Source organism: Sceloporus undulatus, chromosome 4 (genome assembly GCF_019175285.1).
Source record: "Sceloporus undulatus isolate JIND9_A2432 ecotype Alabama chromosome 4, SceUnd_v1.1, whole genome shotgun sequence".
Lineage (NCBI taxonomy): Eukaryota > Metazoa > Chordata > Lepidosauria > Squamata > Phrynosomatidae > Sceloporus > Sceloporus undulatus.
Window position 1 is genome coordinate 48100912 of NC_056525.1, and position 20963 is coordinate 48121874.

Genomic DNA, 20963 nt, shown 5'->3' on the forward strand with positions numbered 1-20963 from the left:
ATCCACGGCCAAAGAAACGCCAAGAGGCGGGAATGTAGCCTCTTGTTTAAAAACCTCCTATGAAGGATCCACCACTTTCCAAGGAAGCCATGGCTATTACCGCCAAGAAGTTCTTCCTAATACTTTGTCCTTTTGAGCCCACTGGTTCCTACATTTCAGGGAAGCCGGAGCCTGCTTCTCTACCTTCCAGCCTCTCTGCCTTCCTTGTGACGGATTTTAGACTTGGATTGTTTTAATCCGGGCGCATCTTATTTGCCCTTTTAAACTGAGGTGTGTTTTGACTGATGTCTTTTAACTGAGGCTGCTTGTTAATTGCTGTTGTCCTCGACCTCAAACCAATGGGGGAGAGAGGTAGGGAAGGAATAATAATACTGTTTAATATTAATGGGATGAAAGAAGTTGGCAGCATGAGCCTTCATAGGCTTCAGACTACTTCCTCAGCTGCTCTTGCTGCCAACTTCTTTCTTTCAGAGAGCCTCTCTCCCAGACACAGAAGCCCCATCATTTCCCAACACTTCCGGCGCCGCGTGATGACGTCAGCTACGGCGAGTCGGAAGGGCCGCTCTTGGGAAAAGGGCGTTCTGGGACCGCGGAGCCTGGAAGGGAGGTGAGAGCAGAGGAGGCTCAGAGTTCAGTGGCTGAGAGGGAGGGAGAGAGGGAGGCTGGGTCCCTTGGTCTTCTGAGGCTTTTAAAACTGTGCTTTGAAACAACTCCTCCAGGAAGGAGGCACTTTGCTCCCACCCTTGGTCCAGAACACACTGCAGAATTAATCCAGCTTGAGACTGCTTTAACTGCCCTCCCTCTTTGCTAGGGAATCCTGGGAACTGTAGTTTATTGTGGCACCAGAGCTCTCTCTGACAGAGGAGGTTAAATGTCTCACAAAACTACAGTTCCCAGAATCCCCATATAGCACAGGTTGACCAGGGCTGCATCCAGACTGGAGAAATAACCTACTTTAACTCTTTGTCTGGCTCACTGCTATGGAATTCTGGGAGTTGGAGTTTGTTGTGGGGCCCAGAGCGGAGTTCTGCTCCACTCTGGGCCCACAACTCCAACTCCCAGAATTCCATAGCAGTGAGCCAGGGCAGTTAGAGTCCTTCTTTGTAGTCTCTGCGAATCACGCAAATGGGTTATTCTTGGCTTCTGCAATGCGCTCTACATGGGGCTACTTTTGTACCAAGTTTGGAAGCTTCAACTGGTGCAAAATGCGGCAGCCAGATTGGTCACTGGAACATCTAGGTCAGACCATATAACACCAGTACTAAAATCTCTTGGCTGGCTGCCGATCATCTTCCAGGCGCAATACAAAGTGTTGGTTATCACATTTAAAGCCGTACATGGCTTGGGCCCAAGTTACTTGAGGGAACGCTCTCCCTACACAATCCGCCCACACTCTCAGAACATCCAGGAAGGATTTATTGGATTATCCAAAGACTAGGATAACATCAACTTCCCAAAAAGCATTCACCATCATGGCCCCTAAACTGTGGAATAGCTTACCGGAAGAGATCCATCTTATTCATTTATTCATATTTATTCAGGTCCTGTAAAAGATGAAAAATCATATCCTGTGGGTTTTGACTGAGACTGGTCTCTATTATAGGTGTAATGACCCTTTCTCTTGGTTCTTGGTAGAGAGGACAAAATAACATGTAATGAACAAGGTCCTCTACCTCTTGACAACCATATACACAAGTACGTTCTTTTGCTGGAATACCTCTGTATCTTCCGTCTCTATATGCTGTATCCATCATATTTAATCTTAATTCGGTAAAAGCTTTCCGTAAGTTTGCAAATGTTAAACTAACAAAATAGTCTGGAAAAATACAGAACTTCTTGAGTTTATAGTATAGGGGGGCACATGATAAACAGTATGGAAATCTTTTTGTATCGATGTTTCACTTATTATGTTCTTGATAGACTTTATCTGTGCTTCCAATTGCAGTTCATTATTTTCAGCTAATGAAATTCCATATTTGATAATTGCACGGCCTGATGTACCCAGTTCTTGTTGGGCATGCTGTTATTCAGTTCTATCAAACATTTTTTTGGAAGTCTGTTGTTATCCATCCTCTGAACTTTAAGCCAGTAGCATAAAATTCTCTTCTCTATAAGGCTTTCTATACTAAGCATGTTGGTTTCCAATCTGAGCATGGCAGTTGGTGTGTCTCTGGGGAGGCCCAGCAACGACCTCAAGAAGTAATTCTGAGGGGGTTCCAGGTTTATGTTTGGTTTACCAAACATAAATTCTTTGACTGAGGTTAGTCTTGCTTTATTTTACATTCTGCCTTCCAGCCTAAATAAGTTCTTCAAATTGACTTACAGTCCCTAACATGGCTGTTTTCCATCCTTCCAATTCTTATTTTTAATTGGCTTCGGAGTTCTTTTTCCCCCCTCTCTGGGTGTTATTTGAAGCTTTATGTGTGTCACTGAAAGGCAGTTTATTTTGAAACTCTTGATTCTGCTAATTTGTCATTCTGCCAACAGGTCCCTGAGGAGGGCCATGACCGAATACAAGCTAGTAGTGGTGGGTGCTGGTGGTGTTGGGAAAAGTGCCCTGACCATTCAGCTTATCCAGAATCACTTTGTTGATGAATATGATCCCACTATAGAGGTGAGCCTTTGTTGGAGTTTATGTCATCAGCATCATATGAGATATATGTATGCATGTGTGTGCTATACGAGAAGAGGTGGAGTATATTTTTTCAGAGTTTAATGGTAAAAGCCCAGAAACGTCTAACAAGAAATTAGCAGAAAAAAGTCAAATCTCGGGGAGAGGGGTTGTATCATGAGAAACATCAGGTATGTCTTGCAGAGTCTCCCCCTCCCCCCCAAAAAAATGTACCTATAAGTCGACCTCATGTATAAGTTGAAGGCAGGTTTGGGGGCCAAAATTATGGATTTTGCTATGACTCATGGATAAGTCGAGGGTAAAATTTAGGGACATATAGCAAAGGATCTAAAAGATGAAGCAAAGCAAAACAATGTCATAGAACTTACAAAAGTGCAGCAGACATAACTCTTTGTGCTTATTCTTAAGACTGAATGGATGAGAGAATAGAGGGGTTCAGTGTTTCACATATTATACTCTTGCTTTTCATCAGAGGATGGTTCCTTCTTTTAAATAAAAGTTAAGATACAATACTTACATTGACCCTTGGATAAGTCGACTCATGTTTTTGGGGTCAAGTTTTTGACCTAAATTTCTAGACGTATACATGAGTATATATGGTAATCTAAAGAGTGCAGCCTCATATTTGATCTTTCTGACACTTAAAGTCTGATCTTTAGAAACATCTGTTTGTTTTTCAAATGGAGAAGAAAAGTAGTCATCTACTTCATATTTAAGCCAAATGAATAAGCAATAACATATTAACCAGATATGAAGGTTTGCTGAATTTTATCTCAGAGGTCCAAAACACACTGCAAAAATAAGTCATTTTGAGATCCTTTAACTGCCCTAGCTCAGTGCTAGGGAATCCTGGGAATTGTAGTTTATTGTGGCAACAGAACTCTTTGACAGAGAAGGCTAAATGTCTTGCACAACTGCAGTTCCCAGAATTCCCTAGCATTGAGCCAGGGCAGTTAAAGCGGTCTCAAACTGGATTATTTCCGTAGTGTGTTTTGGATCTAAGTGAGGTGAGGTTGCATATCTGAATAGTCATGTGTGGGAGGAAACATCTTTGAATTTGGGTAAATCATTGTGGTAAAGTAAAGCTTTTCTTTATGCCAATGCACAGGGATCATACAGCATTTTCTCAGCTCCTCCCAGGAAAATTTACTACTTGATTCTGTAGAGGAAAGCTGCCTTTGGTTAACCAAAATTCTTAAATACCAGACTTCTGTTACTAAGCTCTGAATTTTGATATTTGGGTTTCACTTCCCTGAAAAATAATCATACTGCCATGAACAGTACATAGTGAATTCAGTGAATGGAATGGGACACACATATCCACATGAGGATTTCATATTTGGAAGGGAGGGCAGATATATTTGTTGAAATTTTTGGCTTTGCAGGTTATTTTTTAAACTGCAGCTCCAAAGTACAAACTGAAGACCAAATATGTTCGTTTTCAAAAGTATTAACATTTCTGCAGTTCTGTATCAATCTCAGCCTGTATAATCTTGTTTAAAATATTTGAGTTTTTGGAATTATTTGACAAAGACCTGGGAGAAAATAAAGGTAGAACAGAAGATGTAGGATGAAAACAGAGGTGGATAATAGGAAGATTGCACATGGGGACAATGTGGATTTTTGGTGTTGCTGTGCAGCAGTTTAAAAATTAAAAGTAGCCCTTTTTTGGTAGTGTTGGCAGGGTATGATTCTTGATGCAGTCCCTTCCTTCACAGTGCTTCCCATTCCTGATTTAAACAGTGAGAAGCACATCTTTGCAGAACTGTCAGACAGACTACTCCATTATCTGAGATCTGCTTTCTGCAATCTCGTCATAAATTTCCTGTAATGTAGCTGAAAACTGAAAGACTCAGAATGGAAGTTGTGATCTGTTATGATTCAAAATCTGTTTCAGACTATGCAGTGTTCAACAATATACCTATTTGTTGTGGTTCACAAAACATATCTGGATACATTGTAAGCCCTAAGGTTTGTCAATGGGAGCTTTATTTACACCAGGCCTTGGGAGATATGCCTTGACTCCATATTTCTCATTGTTTGTGAGATCACAAGATTTTTTGTACCAGCTATGGGAAAGCATGTAGGCTAGGAATAGAAAGATCTCTCACATTTCTGTGGTCATCCTCCTTTTCTTACCTCCAATTCCATGATGGAGGTTGGATGATGCCCCTTCTGAACCCTCCCAACTCCATGAATCTATCATGAAGTCTGCTGTGTGCTAGTTAGTTCTGCGTAGACTTTTTATAGAAATATAGTATGTATTTTTTTCTAATGGAGGCATGCCATCATTAACTAAAGTTTGTTTATATATGTTTTAGAAATCTACACTGTATTTTTGGTACATCCTTTAAATGTACTTTTTCCCTTTTGTGGAATGCATTACAAACACAGAAATGTATGTATTACATCCAAGGCAGGATGTAAACAAAGCTCCCATTGTCAAAATTTTGGGACATATAATGTGTCCAGCTGTGTTTTAAGAACCACAGTGAATAGATATATTGTTACAAAGTGCATCTAGTACCATGTTTAGGCCAGGAGATATTGAATTAAATCTTTTTTTTTAATGTGGTACATCACAGACACCTAGTATGGAATTTGAATTGCCGGAGCTGTTGGAAGTCATCCATCATTTTAAAGTTGACTGCAAACACATTAAAAGTAGGAGAAAGTGATGATTTTGTATCACTGTCGACACAAACACATTGATTGCACTGTAAGAAGGACTGGTTTTGAATCTGCCCTTAATTTTCTGCAGGACTCTTATCGTAAGCAAGTAGTGATTGATGGAGAGACTTGTTTGCTAGACATTCTGGATACAGCAGGACAGGAGGAATATAGTGCCATGAGGGACCAATATATGAGAACTGGCGAAGGTTTTCTCTGTGTGTTTGCCATTAACAACAGCAAATCCTTTGCAGATATCAATCTTTACAGGTAAGGTGACAGGGGAAAGCAGATGATGGTAAGAACATAGTTGAATACCAGGACTGAACCATTTACCATGGCTTCTGAAAAGATTTAAGCAATTACTAGTAACTGCTAGAATGTCTTATTCAACATATACTGTATTTAGATATAAATTAGACAAATGCTCTTACATTCTCAAAATCTACAGTTACTGGAGAAACAAAAAACAATTATGGTAGATGCCCTGGCAAGGGAGAGAAAGGAACAGAGATGATTATAAATAGGCTTTTCAGTTTCTTCAGCACTGTCCAAGTTCATACTGGGACACTCATTTTGATTGGATTTTTGTGTTCCCTTTTTATCAAGGAGGTTTGTTGTTGTGTGCCTTCAAGTCATTTCTGACTTATGATACCCTTGAGGTGAACCTATCATGGTGTTTCCTTGGCAAAATTTGTTCAGAAGGGGCTTGCCTTTGACTTCCTCTGAGCCTGAGAGAATGTGACTTGCCCAAGGTCACACAATGAGTTTCCATGGGTGAGCAGGGATTTGACGAATTGTAGTCCAATGCTTAAACTACTGCACCATGCTGGCCCATCAGTGAGGTAGGGGTTTACATAAAATAATTGATGTAATATTATTGGGATAACTTTGGCGTGTTACAGACCGCCCGTTTCGGGTGGTCTGCCGGCACTGTAATTTGCGGCACCGAGGAGCCCCAGCAACCAAACCGCGCGGCTCCTTGGCGCTGCAAAAAAGAAGCCCCAAAATGGCGCTTCTTCTTGCAGCGTGCTAATGACACAGTAAGGTGCCAATGGTGCACTCGCGGCGTCATTAGCGCCGTGCAACGTGCGGACGCTAGGCGTACACGACATCAAAATGGTGGCGCCTGTGTAGAATGGGCGCTGCCATTTTGTACGTCCCCAGGACGTACTAGGGTTAGAGGCGTCCGTAAAGGACGCCCTTTCCTAACCCTAGTACGTCCTGGGGACGTACTTTACGCCCGTGCGGAACGGGCCTACGACTCCCTCCAGTATATGGCATTGCTTTGGGGTAGTATTTCCCATTGTCCTAGAGCAGAGGAGCCACGGCAGCAGCTGTGTCTTGGGTCAGTTGCTGATGAGCAGTGATAGTTCAGACTTTGTCAGACTGAACCATAGAGATTGTGTTCTCTCCCCTTTTCTCTTTCTCCAGAGAGCAGATAAAGAGAGTGAAAGATTCTGAAGATGTACCAATGGTGTTAGTGGGAAACAAATGTGACTTGCCAACACGAACAGTAGATACCAAACAGGCCCATGAAGTAGCCAAGAGCTATGGGATTCCCTTCATTGAAACATCTGCCAAAACAAGACAGGTAACAAGTTCCTGTACTTCTGCAATAGATTTACCAGTATTACCATAGTACACAGACAAATGTGATTAAGAAGCCAATACTAGCTGGGGTGGTAAAGGTAATGGAGTTACTGCTAGGAACACCACCCTGCTTAAGTTTATAATTTAAAATAATTGTGGATCACTGATTGAATTTTGGTTGATGTCTAGACCTGTTTGCAAACCTGTTTTACTAGTGGGATTTTTTTTCAGGGTTCTGGGTTTTGAAGAAGTGAAATAAGTCCAGGAACATTCTTCACTTATTTATCTCAGAGCTTCATGGAATTTTACAACTAGACAGAACATTATTTTTTTGTAAAAATTCCTCCATTTTCTTTTCTTGTACTAGTAGATCTTAGTACATTTCAAGCTTGAATGTAATGATCTAGAAGTATCTGGCATTTCATAGTATATAGCCTTGTTAGTCTTATCAGCATACAAATGAACCTTGCAGCATCTTTGAGAGATTAACTGGAAAAAAGCAGTTTGTTGCAGAAGCTTTTGTAAACACAGTCTGTGTGTCACTCCATGCATCTGATGAAGTAGACTGTGATGTAGGAGAAGAAAGCTTAGGCTTCAAACTTCTTTCTCCCAGTCAGTCTTGAAAGTGCTACAGGATTCCTTGGCATTCATAGTATATGATGGAGATGCCTAATCCTATGTCTTGTGGAATTGGGGAATCCAGACTTGGGAAAGAACACTGATAATTTGGCTTGGAATTTTTTTAGAAGGTTTTTGAAGAAGGGACAGGTTGCCAGGAAATATATACTCAAGAAAGCATGACCTGAGCATGTTTCCCATTCAGGGTGTTGAAGATGCCTTTTATACACTGGTGAGGGAGATCCGTCAATATCGGATGAAAAGACTCAACAGCAGTGAAGATGGGAATCAAGGCTGTATGGGGCTGTCATGCGTTGTGATGTGATTAGGTAAGCTGGGACTTATTAACCTATGTTTGGTAAAGACAAGAAAGCTCATGTTTTCAATAACAGGTTTATAATTTTCTGTAGTACATGCCTTGTAAAGTATGCATAAATGGCTGGTGAGTTGACAGCTGTAAACTGGACAGAAAAAGTGCAGCTGAGTGCTTTGTGGGGATGTGAGGTTTCAGAGTTTTATCTTCAAAGATAAGGAGGCACTATATAAGCTTCTGCAGTGCTCAGATTTTTAAAAGGGCTTGGCAGAAACCTTTGGGCATCCCTATGATGATAAGCAGAGAGTGTTTCAAGATGCTGCTGGCCATTGAAGACAATGTAATGGAACCCAGATTTCTGTGGCTTCTTTTATTTTTTTAAAATACACCTCCAGCAATCTGTATATAGTACTTTTAATTGTGGCTATAATAGATATCATGCATCCAGTTGGATTTCTAGAACTACTCTCATCTGTGATTTTTTTATTCTGAGCATACCTTAAAATCAGAGGTGGGCACAGTATGGCCCATAGAGTGCATGTGGCCCTTGTAATCTACCTTTATCCACCCTCTCCTTCCTGAAATTCCTTCCACACACACCCCATTGCCCCAATTTTATTATAAAACTCTTATTATTTTCAGGCATTCCCCCCAAAAATCTATGCCAGAACCTCCAAATACCCCCAAATATGCAAAAATAACCTCTCCCCACAAGCACCTTAGAATTCCTTATTACCGCCAAATACATCCATTTTTCTCTGTATATCTGTCAAAATAATGAAGGGAAGTGGTGCAACATCACTTCCAGCTGACATTTTAAGAGGGATTGCAGATGAAGATGGAGATATTTGGGCTTGTTCAAGGGAATGTGCATGGGACAGAGGGATTGCCCCAAGGCCCCATTTGCAGGTGCCCACCTCTGCCCTAAAAGTTACTTGAATTCAGTGGGTTCATTTTACTAGAAATGTCTACTCTGTGTTCATTTCTTCTTGTATTGTGGTGGGACATTGTCAACCATACTGTGCTAGTATTATGGAGCATGGAGCAAAATAAAACTAATAGGATATATTTATTTATTTCAGGTGCCTGAAAGACTTATCCAAAGTGCAGCTAAAGGTTGAACCTTAATTCTACTGTGTTGTGTTTCATGATGATGCCTGGCCAGTATCCTGGTGCCTGTTGACCAATACTAAATTTTTCTATCAGCACCAAAAGAAAATGTCTCTGAACATCTACCTCTTTTCTCAGCTGAGCAAGCAAAGAAAATCTCATCTGTTATGTGATGGGATTTCCTCTTTTTTTCCCTCTCGGGTAGGTTTAACCAGGGAAACTAATTATGTGTGAAACCATAGAGGCCAAGTGCTATGAAAGCATCTCTTTTTTTCTGGAAGAAAAGCTGGAACAAATTATAAACAGTGTGTATGGAAATCCACTACTTAGCACTGTGTGGTAATACTGTGCCTGACTTCCTAGACAACATTTTCAGATAAGAAGGGACTTGCTACACTTTTTTGTACTGTGTACTTAAAATGTTCCTATATAGCACATCAACCTATTGCATATGGCCTCTTGAACTCTTGGCTTTTTTGTTTATTGCAAAGGGAAAGATCCTTGGTAATCCTGTGCCTAATTCCAAAGGCATGCCAAATTTTGTCCTAACCTGACAGGTTGCAAGAATGTTTGGGATCTTAGCAGGCCCATATTGAATAGTTGCCTTAGACCATTGGTCTGTCTAACATACTACTTTCTGCACTTGATTGGCAGTGGTTCTCCTCTTTTCCAGTACTGCTGCATGATCCTTCTTAACTGGACTTGCCAGAGATTTGATATGGGACTTTCTGCAAGCAGAATGTGAGCTCTGCAATTGAGCTATCCCATACCTCCACTCGTGAGTAATGCACAAGGACTTCTCTTCACCATTGACTGAATGGCACTTTGATCTGTAACACCCTGTGTGGGGAGACTGGCTATGCTCCAGGGTTAAATACATTCCATTTAGATTTTTTACTCTGCTTGAAGCCTTTGGTGCTTCCCACTAAAGCCAGTTAACAGCTGTGGATGCTACAAGTACCAACTGTTTCAATGCCAAACTTAATTCATGGCTCTGTGAGGGCCTATTAGGGAAGAATGAGTTGCCCTAGCTATCTATACACTTCTGTTTTGTTTTGTTTTGAATTAAATATCTCTGTTCATCTTTGTCAGGCACAGCCTCTTTATTTAACCTATGAAAAACACTCTAATGTGGGAGAACAGTACATTGCCATTATATATTCTAAAAGCCCTCTCCAGGTCACTGCTGTTCAGTCACACTAGAAGTAAACAGCTTGAGTAGAACAGAACTGTAGAAGCATGGAGTATGTTAAGTGGTCTAAACTATTTGATACTGCTTGGTGAGAAGAAGTAAATTTCTTTTGTACATCTAACCCTGTGGAACTTGGAGCTAGATAGTTCATTGTGCTGTGTTTCCCTAGAGTACGATTCTGTGATTAAACTAACATGACCTGTGGGTTTTCCTTCCTGTATTGCAGGGAAGTAATTGATTGAATAGAGGAGTACTGTTTATCTGAAATATATAAGGTTTGGCCCTGATTCTCATGTATGTACACTACTATCTTATGAGTGGCATGTGTGAAGAACCTCAAATATCACTTGAGATGATGTGAGGTCAAATGAGAACTCCATTTGTGGATTACTGTTTCCCTCTCTGTCTCCCTTCTACTCTTTCACTCTGTCTCTCTCTGTGTGTCTTTCTCCCTGGCCCCCAAAACTTGATATTTTAATTACTGCATTTATAAACTTACTAAACACAGACCAGATTGCAGTCGAAATGGCATTCAATATTGTAAGTTCTTTACTGGTCGATCTCTTACATTGCCATTTTAATGCACATGTGCAAAGGCAAAAGAGAAGCCACTGTGTAACCACCAAGGAAAAGAGATGGCAGACTACTGTTTAGTAAAGTATCTCTTACCTCACAAGACGATGTGTCATTTCAAACAAAAGTTGTGTGCTTGGTGTAAGCAGCATTAGATGATGTTGATGCAGTATTGGGGGAATTATTAATGTGCCTTACATCTTATTAAACTGTTAAAAATCAGATCTAGATCTTAGGCATTACATCTCTCTCTTTTGCAATAGACTAAAAGGAGCTGAAGCATCAAGTGGTGTCTCTGTGTTGCTGTTCACTGCTTCTTTGTGTTCCACTCCAGACACTGACAAAAATTCAATTTGCTGCATTGACATGACTCCTTTGTTCATCAGTAGTTGCATGACAAAGAGAAATATAGCAAATACATTTCAGTGTTTGTTCTGTATCTTCCTGACATTCAGCTGTTCCAGTGAAAGAAGCACTACCAGAGAAAAGGAGGCACATTTAGTAGTACACACGTTAACTTCAGTGATTTCAAGTCCCCTGTAGCTTTAGGAGCTCCCTTTGATGGCATTGGCAGTGTAAAGGTTGTGAACGCAGAAGCCTGGAGATTAAGTATCATATTTGGCTGTCTTTTCTGCAAGTTAGCAAATGAAAATGCATCTGAGTAGCACACATTAAGTTATTAGCCAGTTTTACATCTGTTACATGGTCTGAATCTAGTTGCTGTAGATGATACTCTTTTGCCACATCCTAGTACAAAAAGTTGGTAGGATTAAAATGATCCAAGTTAACTGCTTTCTTACTTTCTTATGTGGTATTGGAATTAGCCATCAAACCTACACCCTCAATAGCCTTGGCATAGCTGTGAAAACAAATGCACTCCTGGCCACTATCAAAACCTGGGTATCCAGGTTCAGAACTGAGTTCAGGAGAATTCCCAAGAGCAAGCCTAAGATTTCAGGGGAGTGTAATCCTATCCAGCACAGGTAGCATCTCTTCTCTGATCTGCCTTTTGTCAGACCAAGAGAACATTTGTTTTATCTGGATTAAGGATCAGTTCGTTTGTCCACATCTAATCCATTACCGATGACAGATACAGCTTCCTTGGTTCAGTAGAGATGACAGATGCAGGTTCAGAACAGATACAGCTTGCTTGGAATCAGAAAGGAGAGAAAAAGTTGAGTGTTGTCAACATATTAGTGACACCAAACCCCCAAAATCTGGATTATCTCTCCCAGTGGTTTCACGTAGATGTTAAACATCGGGGGGGGGGGCAAAACTCAGCCCTGAGGGACCTCACTGGCCAATGGCCAGAGCATCAATCAGGAATTCCCCAACACCACATCTGAACTTGCTTCTCCAGAAAGGATTGGCACCATGGCACAACAGTGTCTCAATGTCCCATCCCAGAGGTGGCTCAGAAGCATAGTGGATGATATCAAAAGCCACTTAGAGTTCCAGCAGAACCAACAGAGACACACACTTCCCATCCAGTTCCCTGCATAGGTCATCCACCAAAGTTCTATAATGTGATTACCTGTTATAGAATATCATATAATGGTTAAGCTAAACCCTTGATGCAGAAATTCCAGAGCAGGTAATATTTCACAATGCTTTCTCAATTCAAAATCTTCCAGAAAGGGAGAATTCACCATGCTCCAGGTGACTGGTTGGATGGTTATTACTGTCAAGAGATGGCTTCTGATATTCAACCCAAAGATACTACAGTAGAACTATTGTGGCCCTTCCTGGCAGCTTTGCCCTATTCCGTGTTGTTTCTCTTTGAAGAATGATATAGGGTCAACCCTCAGCAAAACCAATTCTGCTGTCAGCTAGAGTGAAGCTCAGGCAGCTAATATGTCAAGAAATTATATCCATTTTCTATGCTTTAACTATGGAAAGTATTTTGTGTCTCAAATACCAAACTGACTTGACTGGCCTTGGATCATATCAGAGGGAGAGATGTTTCAGGAGAGATTGAAGGAACTGGGCCTGTTCAGCTTGGTGAAGAGAAGATTGAGGAGTGACATTCTTTAAAAACCTCAAGGGCTAGCTTGTTTTCTGCTAGAGGATGGAACTAGGTCTAATGGTTTTAAGCTATAGGGGGGAGATTTCGATTGAACATGAGAAGGAATTTGTTGACAGTGAAAGCAGTTTGGCAGTAGAACCAATTGCCTAGAGAGGTAGTAGGGTCTCCTTCTCTGGATGACTTAAAAAAGAGGCTAGATGGATAGCTTCTTGCTGGGGATGGTCTAACTTGAGATTCTGCATTGAGCAGTGGGTTGGCTCTGATGACCCAAATGGCCCCTTCCAGCTCTATGATTCTAGGTAGAAAAGTGTATTGGGCTGATGTCCTTTCATTCATTCAAGGCTCAGCAGACTCTGTTCCTAAAGCCTGTCATTGTCGGATTTATTTTCCACACTGCAAACCATCTGTGTTGCCTTCTGAACTTGTTCCAATTTGTCTGTGTCTTTAAAGTTGAGCTGGACACAGCACTTCAGACAAGATCTGACTAGGGCAAAACAAAGTGGAATGTTTATGAATCATGATAGTGGTTCTTTGAATGCAGCCTAAATTTTACTAGCCCCTCTTGCAGCTGCATTGCATTGCTGACTCATGTTCAGCTTGTGATCAACTACAATCCCAAGATCTTTGTTGCATATCAGTACTTCTTGTCTACTCAGCTGTCTTCCATAATATAGCTCTTCATTTGATTCCTTTGAAGCTCCCTAAATAGCAGGGATGAAGCATTTTGTTGGAATGGAAAATGGGGCCTAGATGTAGCAAAGACATTTTGCTAACAGTGTTTTGTTAGCACAAGTTGATGTGGAAAGTGGTTCCTGGACTACTTTTTTAAATGATTTTTTTTTAAATTGCAGCTCTTACTACTTTGATGAAGTAAGTCCCTTGCAATCTGAAATCTCTGTCCCAGAGTCCAACAGGGAGCATTTCCCTAGAAATGCCTGAGTTGAGGATATCCTTAGTCATTCATGAAAAATATTTTGGTTTTTGGAGTATTTTCAGATTTTGGAATCCCGGAGAAGGAAGACTCAACTTGTACTTTCATAGGAAGCTACACATCCAGACAAGGATCATGTATGTAGCTCTAAGTGTGGCAAAATTGCTTCCATCCTAAGAACAAAATATGATTTTAATAATGCTATTATCACAGGGAGAGAGCCAACAAGCCTTAGAAAGTTCTATCAGCTCCTATTCACAAATTTCTATTCACCATTTTCCTGCTGATCCTACTACCGAGAGGCTTAGTTGGTTAATTTGACCTTTTGGATTAAAAAAAAAAAAGCACAAGTAACATTGCCATACAGCTTTGAAGGTCATTCCTGGTTTCAGATGCCAATTTAATACTGGTGACATTCAATACAGAAAGATTAGAAGCAAATGTAGCTTTTATAGATATCTATAGAGGGCAAAGAGTCCTAGGTATTCAAAGGAGGGATTGCTAATGGTAAGAAAGCATACCTCAAGCCTAGAACAGCATACTGGGTTAAGCTGTAGAACTTGGTTGAATTAATAAGAGACAGTTGTCTGATTTCATGACTGCACATCAGAAGTCAAAGAATATTTCAGGAAATTCAATCAATTTGCTCTGTCTTAGAAAGGACGAAGCATAATTTTTATTTTTCATACTGTCCCTATTTGTAGTTCTTGCAGTTAAGGGTGCTTCTACAGTTAAAAAGAATTTTGGAAAGTCCAGATTACAATGCCTTCTAGGTGTAACATTCTCCTGTTTCTCCAACGTGGAGTTAACAAAGAATTTGGACATTCAGTTGACATAAAGCTGTTTTTTAGAAGAAAAGAGGGAAATAAATCTAATAAATTAACAGTTTAGAGACTGTTGAGTTAAAACTGAATGTAAGTTTTAATCTTCCTGACCAACCCCTTTGCCTAGCGTATGTGTCTGCCAGTATCCATGTGCCTTCAACTCATATGCTGACTTATATAGCAACCCTCCAAATTTCACAGGAATAGGCCAGGAATATAAAGAAATGGTTTGCTATTGGCTTTCTGCAAAATACAGTGTACAGCTATTAGTTGGGAGTTCCCCATCTATGTACTAAACAGGCCTGACCCTGCTTAGCTTCCATGACCAGAAGGGAGCTGGTGCCTTTAGGGTGTTTAAGCATACCATCTATGCATGTACTGTACACCCAACAACACAACTGCTCTCATTTCATTCCCACAAAAAAAATATGAAGAAAGAAGAGACAAGAGAACTACACAGTCTTTGTACTGGGAGCACTAGTACTCCCAGTATTCATAGTACTAAGGACTGTGAATGATTGCTTTCTAGTCTGATAGCTGTTCTAACCAGAGGCCTTTGTTGTAGGAAAAAGGGAAACTTAATTCTGCAGGTCCTTTACAACTTATGATATAAATTAGGGAAAGGTGTTGCGAGGCAGCCACCTCAAGTAGCAAATGCAAGAGGGAGGGCAGCCTCTATGCAAGATGGTGCAAGAGGGCAGAGTTGTGTGTATCAGGTGGGTTTAATCAGCACTCCCAAGTTAACCTGATGACTTGGGGCTCAGTGGGAGTCTCTTACTTGTGCTGAAGTAAGATTTAATCGGCAAGCCAGTTAAATTTCTCTAGGTAGAGTTTGGCAGATGGTTGTGGTTTGCTCTTTGTCATGGACAGTTTAGTATCCCTCACATGTGTGAAACATTTAGACAGGCTACACAAAACCACAGCCTCCTGGGCACATAATAGGATATGATTCCAATGTCAGTCATACTGTTTGGGAGGGGGGTGATTCCAGGTGTTGATGTATCTCTCAATAACACCTGCCACTGAGCCTATTTCAGTGTTTTTGTTTTTGTTGTCAAATGTTTTGAACCTTTTCCTGCATGCTAGACCTGCACAATGTGCGCCCGGCCTGCCATGCTTGGATGGTGACCTATCATGTTGATAACTTTCTTTTTGGGGAAATTAAAAAGGGGTTATCAAGCAAATGTCAAACAACAAGGCATGATTGCTGGGTTTTGTTAAGTTTGATGAGTCACCAGTTGTGTGTATATGCAGGTCTCATTAATTATACTATAGGCCTCTTTGGGCAGGGCCCTCCATCACAACAGGTCACTGAGCTTGGTTTGAAGAATAAGAGATCCACTGCGGTACACATCATACAATGAAAATTCTCTTTCCATTAAATAGCAGAAATAATGGGTGCCATGGGTAACTTAACAGCATGACCAAGAATAATCACTGTCTACACTCTAAAAATTGGATCTACAGAAGGTGGGATGGGTGGGTACAAAAGGCACCTAACAATGAGCACTCACCTTTTTCTGAAGAGACCCAGGTGGCACTGAGTTTTATATTACTCTGGGCCCAATCAGACTGGCCAAAATAAAGCTGCTTCGGGTCACTTTGGAGGTATGCTGTTTAAATGACACGTGCATCTTAAGAGGCCAGGATCTGCACCAAAGCTACACTGCAGTCCTTAGAACTAGAGTGTGGCTTTGGCATGGCTTACGACCTCAGGACACACACATCATTTAAACAGCATACCTCCAAAGTGACCCAAAGCAGCTTTATTTTGGCCTGTCTGTACGGGCCCTCTGTCTTGTTTTATCCTGGTACTAATCATAGGGTTAATATACTTATTCTATTTCTTTTGCTCCCAAATAGCTGAATCCACTTACTGCTTTTGACTGTTAATACTTTGCTTCTGTCCTAAAGGCCATACCCTGTTTCCTTAATAAGAGATCACAATTTGACGGAACACACATCGTTTTCCATTTTGGACCCAGGAATATCAAATAAATTTGTGCAAATTATATGATGGTGTATTTCAGTTAGCTTTTTTTAGTGTCTGGGTACTAAGGTTTAAGTTGAGTTAGGGAGGGATGGGTCATTGTTTGTGTTTTTAAATATTATAACTGTCTTTCCAAACTTCTCAATAGAGAGCCATATGTGTAAAGAATTATGAGTTCTAGGGGCTGGAGTGAAGAGGTTTGCAATTTCTGGAGTTGGCCAGGGGTGGCAGCTGTCACGTTCACCTGATACACATATTTTATATATTTACAGGATGCAGAGCATAGTGACTGGCCATTTATTATTTATTCAAGTAGGCCTGTAGCTAACAACAACAACAATGAAGATTTCAGTAATCAAAGTTTCTTTAGCAGGCTGTGCAGTCAGCTCACCTTGTAGCGATAGATAAGAATGTTTCTATCTCAGGATGCTTGGGAAAATATTTAGTTGTTAGGATGAGGTGATCTTCTCCCTTTTCTGTCTGTGAAAGTGTCAGTACTTTCCGGAACAAGGGAGATCAGGAAAAATCAAATTGATTGAATGATCTCTTTCTAAGGGGGTGCAATTTAGTACAGGAACCTAGTCCATTGAGGCAATGTGCCTAGGTCATTGTGGGGACTGTGGGTAACAGCAGCAGTGATGAAGGACTGTTTCAATCAGTTTTGCCTTTAGATTTTACTGCTGCATCCCACATTTATGTAATCAATAACCCACTGTTTTGGTGCACCAGTGACTTTGCTTTATTTTGACAGACCCTTGAGTTGGGGAGATCAGTGTCTTGGAATCACAGAGCAATCCACCTTGGATCTTTGAAAAATGGTATACAGTACGTCTATGCTTAATTACAAAAGAAAGAAACCATCTCTTATGTTTGGTTTATGTTATTGTCCTCACCACTGTTCTGGACCAATACAAAAGACAGAGTTTAGGATTTCCTTTTATGGGGTACAATTGCCAGAATCCCCCAGGCAGCATACTATAGTACACAAAAAGCTGCTGCCAATTTTTTTTTTTTTTTTTTTAGAAAGGCTACATTAGGAAGGAAGGGATCCATGTGGCACAAATTCAGAGTAGCACATTCACTGAAGAGGAGAGGTATATTATTCTGAGCTTCATCCAAGGGACAAAGAAAGGTGTTAAGCAGCTGCAGCCAAGCCAAGAGAAGCTAGACACAATCCCGGTACTGTTGTCTCATTTGTGTGGTGGCCGGAGGCTCTGCATTTTCTGCCTGTGTCTGTCTCTGTTAACCCCAAGCCTGCAGCTTCACCTGTTACAACTTTGCCTAGCTGCTGCTTTAAATAGTCTGTTGCTTACTTCTCCAGTCCTTTTAGAGAAGGAGAGTTGGGTTACATGAACACAGATAAATTGTAAAATGAGTGCTGGCTATGTAGCTTTACTTTTCCTCTTGCCTGCTCTACAATCAGTTTCTAAGGACTCCTCTGAGGGTAGTAGAAAAAATGCCGCAGGTGAAAATTCCAGGTAGGTCTGTGCCACCACCTCAAAGGAATAGCAGGCAGTCTTGGAGCCTTGGACAGCTAGAACCCCTTCCTACTTATAATGAGGCTAGTCTCAGTAGCCAGATCTGAAGAACTAACTGTGCAAGGCAGCTCTTTATGGGTTTGTTTTTTTTTGAGATGGTACAGAACCAAAAAACAGAATTGAGTAATGAAAAGAGAACTTGAATAATGGGCTGGCCAGGCTGCTCCCTTTTCTAAGTCAACAATCGGGATAAAATGTTGGGTAAGTGTCTGTTTTGCTACAGATGGGAAACACATCAGGTGAAACCCTGAACTCAGATCTGCAGAACTGAACTGGTGTTTAAATTGCATAGATCAGATAAAAAATGTACAGGAGCATTCCTAGAAGTTGGTGTTTGCCAGACATGGGGTACATTGATGGGATTTAAACTGTTAATGGCTTCATCAGATAATTGCAGTAAAGGAATTGTTCCTGGGTTAGCTTGTTCCATCAGCATGCAAGTCTATATCCAAATGGGTGAGAAACCCCTGTTTCCCTTTCTCAATGTATGAAAGTCATGAATAACCCTTCAAGAAAGATTGTATGCTGGTAGCAGTGCAGAGCAAAGAGTCTGGAACAGAAAGTCTGGATTAGATTTATTCATTTTCTGTAAATAAATCACCTCCCCCACAAAAAAAAAACCCTACTTGCATATTAATAAATATTCCTTAATGGTGTTCAGGATTACATCAATGTCTTTCCATTTTCACTTATTTTTATGAGATTTTACAATAACAGCACTGGTAAATAATAATCCTATTAGATACAGCATCAGTAAATATTTTACTGAAATCTCTAATTTTCACCCAGTATTTCAAAATTGTTAGTAAGGTGCTCACCCCCCCCCCCCTTGGTATTGGGGTACAAGGCTACATTCCCTTTGTATAAGAATAATAGGTACAGATCATGGTTAAACATTTCTCTTAATGTTTCTGACATAGGAACGGGGTTCCTGTCATCCAGATAGTTTTTCTCATCTCCCACCCACATCATTCAAGAGAATGTTAATAGTGAAATAGTTTCCCGCTGAGTAAGATAGTTATATTTAACAAATACCATTCAGTTCCAGTATGCGCTTTTACAAACTCTTCTTTTAAAAAAAGAATAATTCTAATAAAGGAGAAATTTGGAGTGTTTTGCTGCTGCAGTCTTTCTAGTAGGCAAAAAGGTTGCTTCTTTTTTGATATTTTTGATAATGCAAAGTAAAATTTAAAAACAGTACAACATTGTAAGGCTCTAAGTTACATGTCATAATGTTCTAACATTACGGCAATAAGGATTAGGGAGATAAAAAGGCAAGCAAGAAATGAGATGTGATTCACCTGAGAGCAGAATCATGAATAAATTGTCGGTGCAGAATGAAAAGCTTGGAGAGGCCTCTGTTTTGGATAGTAAAGGAGCCAATTCAGTCCATTAACTGCAGAGTGAAATTACATATGTCAAATGCTATGAGGACTGTTCATGTTATCATGTCAAAGAACACCGAAATCTACTCTACAATATTGTTGCAACATTCAAATTCTTCAGTTCTGGGACATAAGTGGCATTGTATGTACACATTATTTGAACTATGCAAATAAATTCTGATTTACATTCTAATTAAGAAAAGTATACATATTGATTGTTCTATTTTCTGCCACAGTGTATCATACCACTTTTTACAGTTACATGCAACTGATCTGAGAAAACTACTATAGAGTAATGTTTAAACAGCTGGACGGGGAATAGGGAGTCCAAGTTCAAAACTCTACTTTGTCACGGAGTTTACCATGTGACCAGGTGACCTTAGGACACCACTGCTTCACAATAAACATACCTTACTTACAGAGTTATTGTGGGGAACCATTTAAAGTGTGCATGATTATTCCTGGTGCAGTACAAATAAAAGAACAACAACAATGTTAATATTCAATCATGCACAGTTACTGTCAGTGGTATTCTCATCAGCTCTCTATTGTTTTTGCAATAATTTTATCATTGGTGGGGGGGGGAATCCATAAAAATACTACAGGAAGCCGAAGGCTTTTATGGCCAGCATCCATGGTTTTTTGTGGGTTTTTCGGGCATCTCCTACCTGTTCCCTCACCTTGTGATGTTCTCTTATGCAGTGGGCCCTTGGTATCCACCAGGGTTTGGTTCCTGGACACACACCCATGGATACCAAAATACATGGATGCACAACAGTCCCATTATATTCAACGATGTAGTAAAATAGTGTCCCTTATACAAAATGGCAAAAGCAAGATTTGCTTTTTGGGTTAAAAAAAAAATCAAACCATGGATGTTTGAATCTATGGATACAAAATCCATGGAACCAGAGGACTGACTGTCTCTCCTCATGCTTACCTCTCTTACCTCTTGCACCCTGACACTGCACCATTCAACCAGCTTTGCATCCTTCTTCTCCTGACCCTCCCCAGTCCCACTCTGCCTTCCCTCCACCTTACACCCTCATAATGTGCCCCTTCCTAACTTCTTGCCATCTGTTGCTCACATCCCTAAGTCTTCCTTCCCTCTATACTCTCCCTCCCCCCCTCCACAATGCACCACTCCCTTACCTCTTTCACTCTGCCATCTTACCTTTTACCCTCCCTTTCCTCATGTCTAAAAGGCAAGGGTGGACTTGTTTCATGCAAAACAATTTGAGAAAAGGGTGTCTACACATTTATCTTGGCCTTTACAATGCTTAGAGACTTACTTTTTAAAAATGAAAACTTGAAATCCAGACCAGATGATGGTCCAAATGACACTGGTTGGCATGCCCTGCCCAGAATCTATATACAATCAAGGCAACGCTTGGTAGCCCAACCCTACTTTATGGTCCTTCTGAGAGTAGCGAGAATAAGGAAGAGGCATAGGACTTTATCACATGGGGAAAATCAGGGGTTTAAATAGCAATTATCCTGTGAAAATCATGCAATTGTGATTAATATTATCTCGATCTTATGGGAATAGGCAGGATATAAATGAAAAT

General features: G+C 40.5%; 2 protein-coding genes across 5 annotated transcripts in view; both read left to right on the top strand.

Annotated features, from left to right (window-relative positions):
* The first annotated feature begins 534 nt into the window (after window positions 1-534).
* On the top strand, window positions 535-10025 carry NRAS (NRAS proto-oncogene, GTPase). Of its 2 annotated transcripts, none has more exons than XM_042465024.1 (6): window positions 535-607; window positions 2488-2614; window positions 5394-5572; window positions 6737-6896; window positions 7719-7842; window positions 8909-10025. In XM_042465024.1, exons 2-5 carry the CDS (start codon window positions 2504-2506, stop codon window positions 7836-7838), a joined length of 570 nt encoding a protein of 189 aa, XP_042320958.1. In that variant the 5' UTR covers window positions 535-607; window positions 2488-2503; the 3' UTR covers window positions 7839-7842; window positions 8909-10025. The 2 variants fall into 2 exon arrangements, with proteins under 2 accessions (XP_042320958.1, XP_042320959.1); XM_042465025.1 differs by lacking the exon at window positions 535-607 and adding an exon at window positions 1530-1695.
* Window positions 10026-17539: 7514 nt separating this feature from the next.
* The window catches only part of AMPD1 (adenosine monophosphate deaminase 1), a 24959-nt gene continuing 21535 nt past the window's right edge, over window positions 17540-20963 (top strand). Inside the window, exon 1 of one of the 3 annotated variants that reach the window (XM_042465381.1) lies at window positions 17540-17950. In XM_042465381.1, coding sequence (XP_042321315.1) covers window positions 17929-17950 — 22 coding nt within the window. In that variant the 5' untranslated portion in view covers window positions 17540-17928. Of the gene's footprint in view, window positions 17951-18017; window positions 18212-20963 lie in introns of those variants that run through there. The other 2 variants (XM_042465380.1, XM_042465382.1) reach the window with 2 other exon arrangements.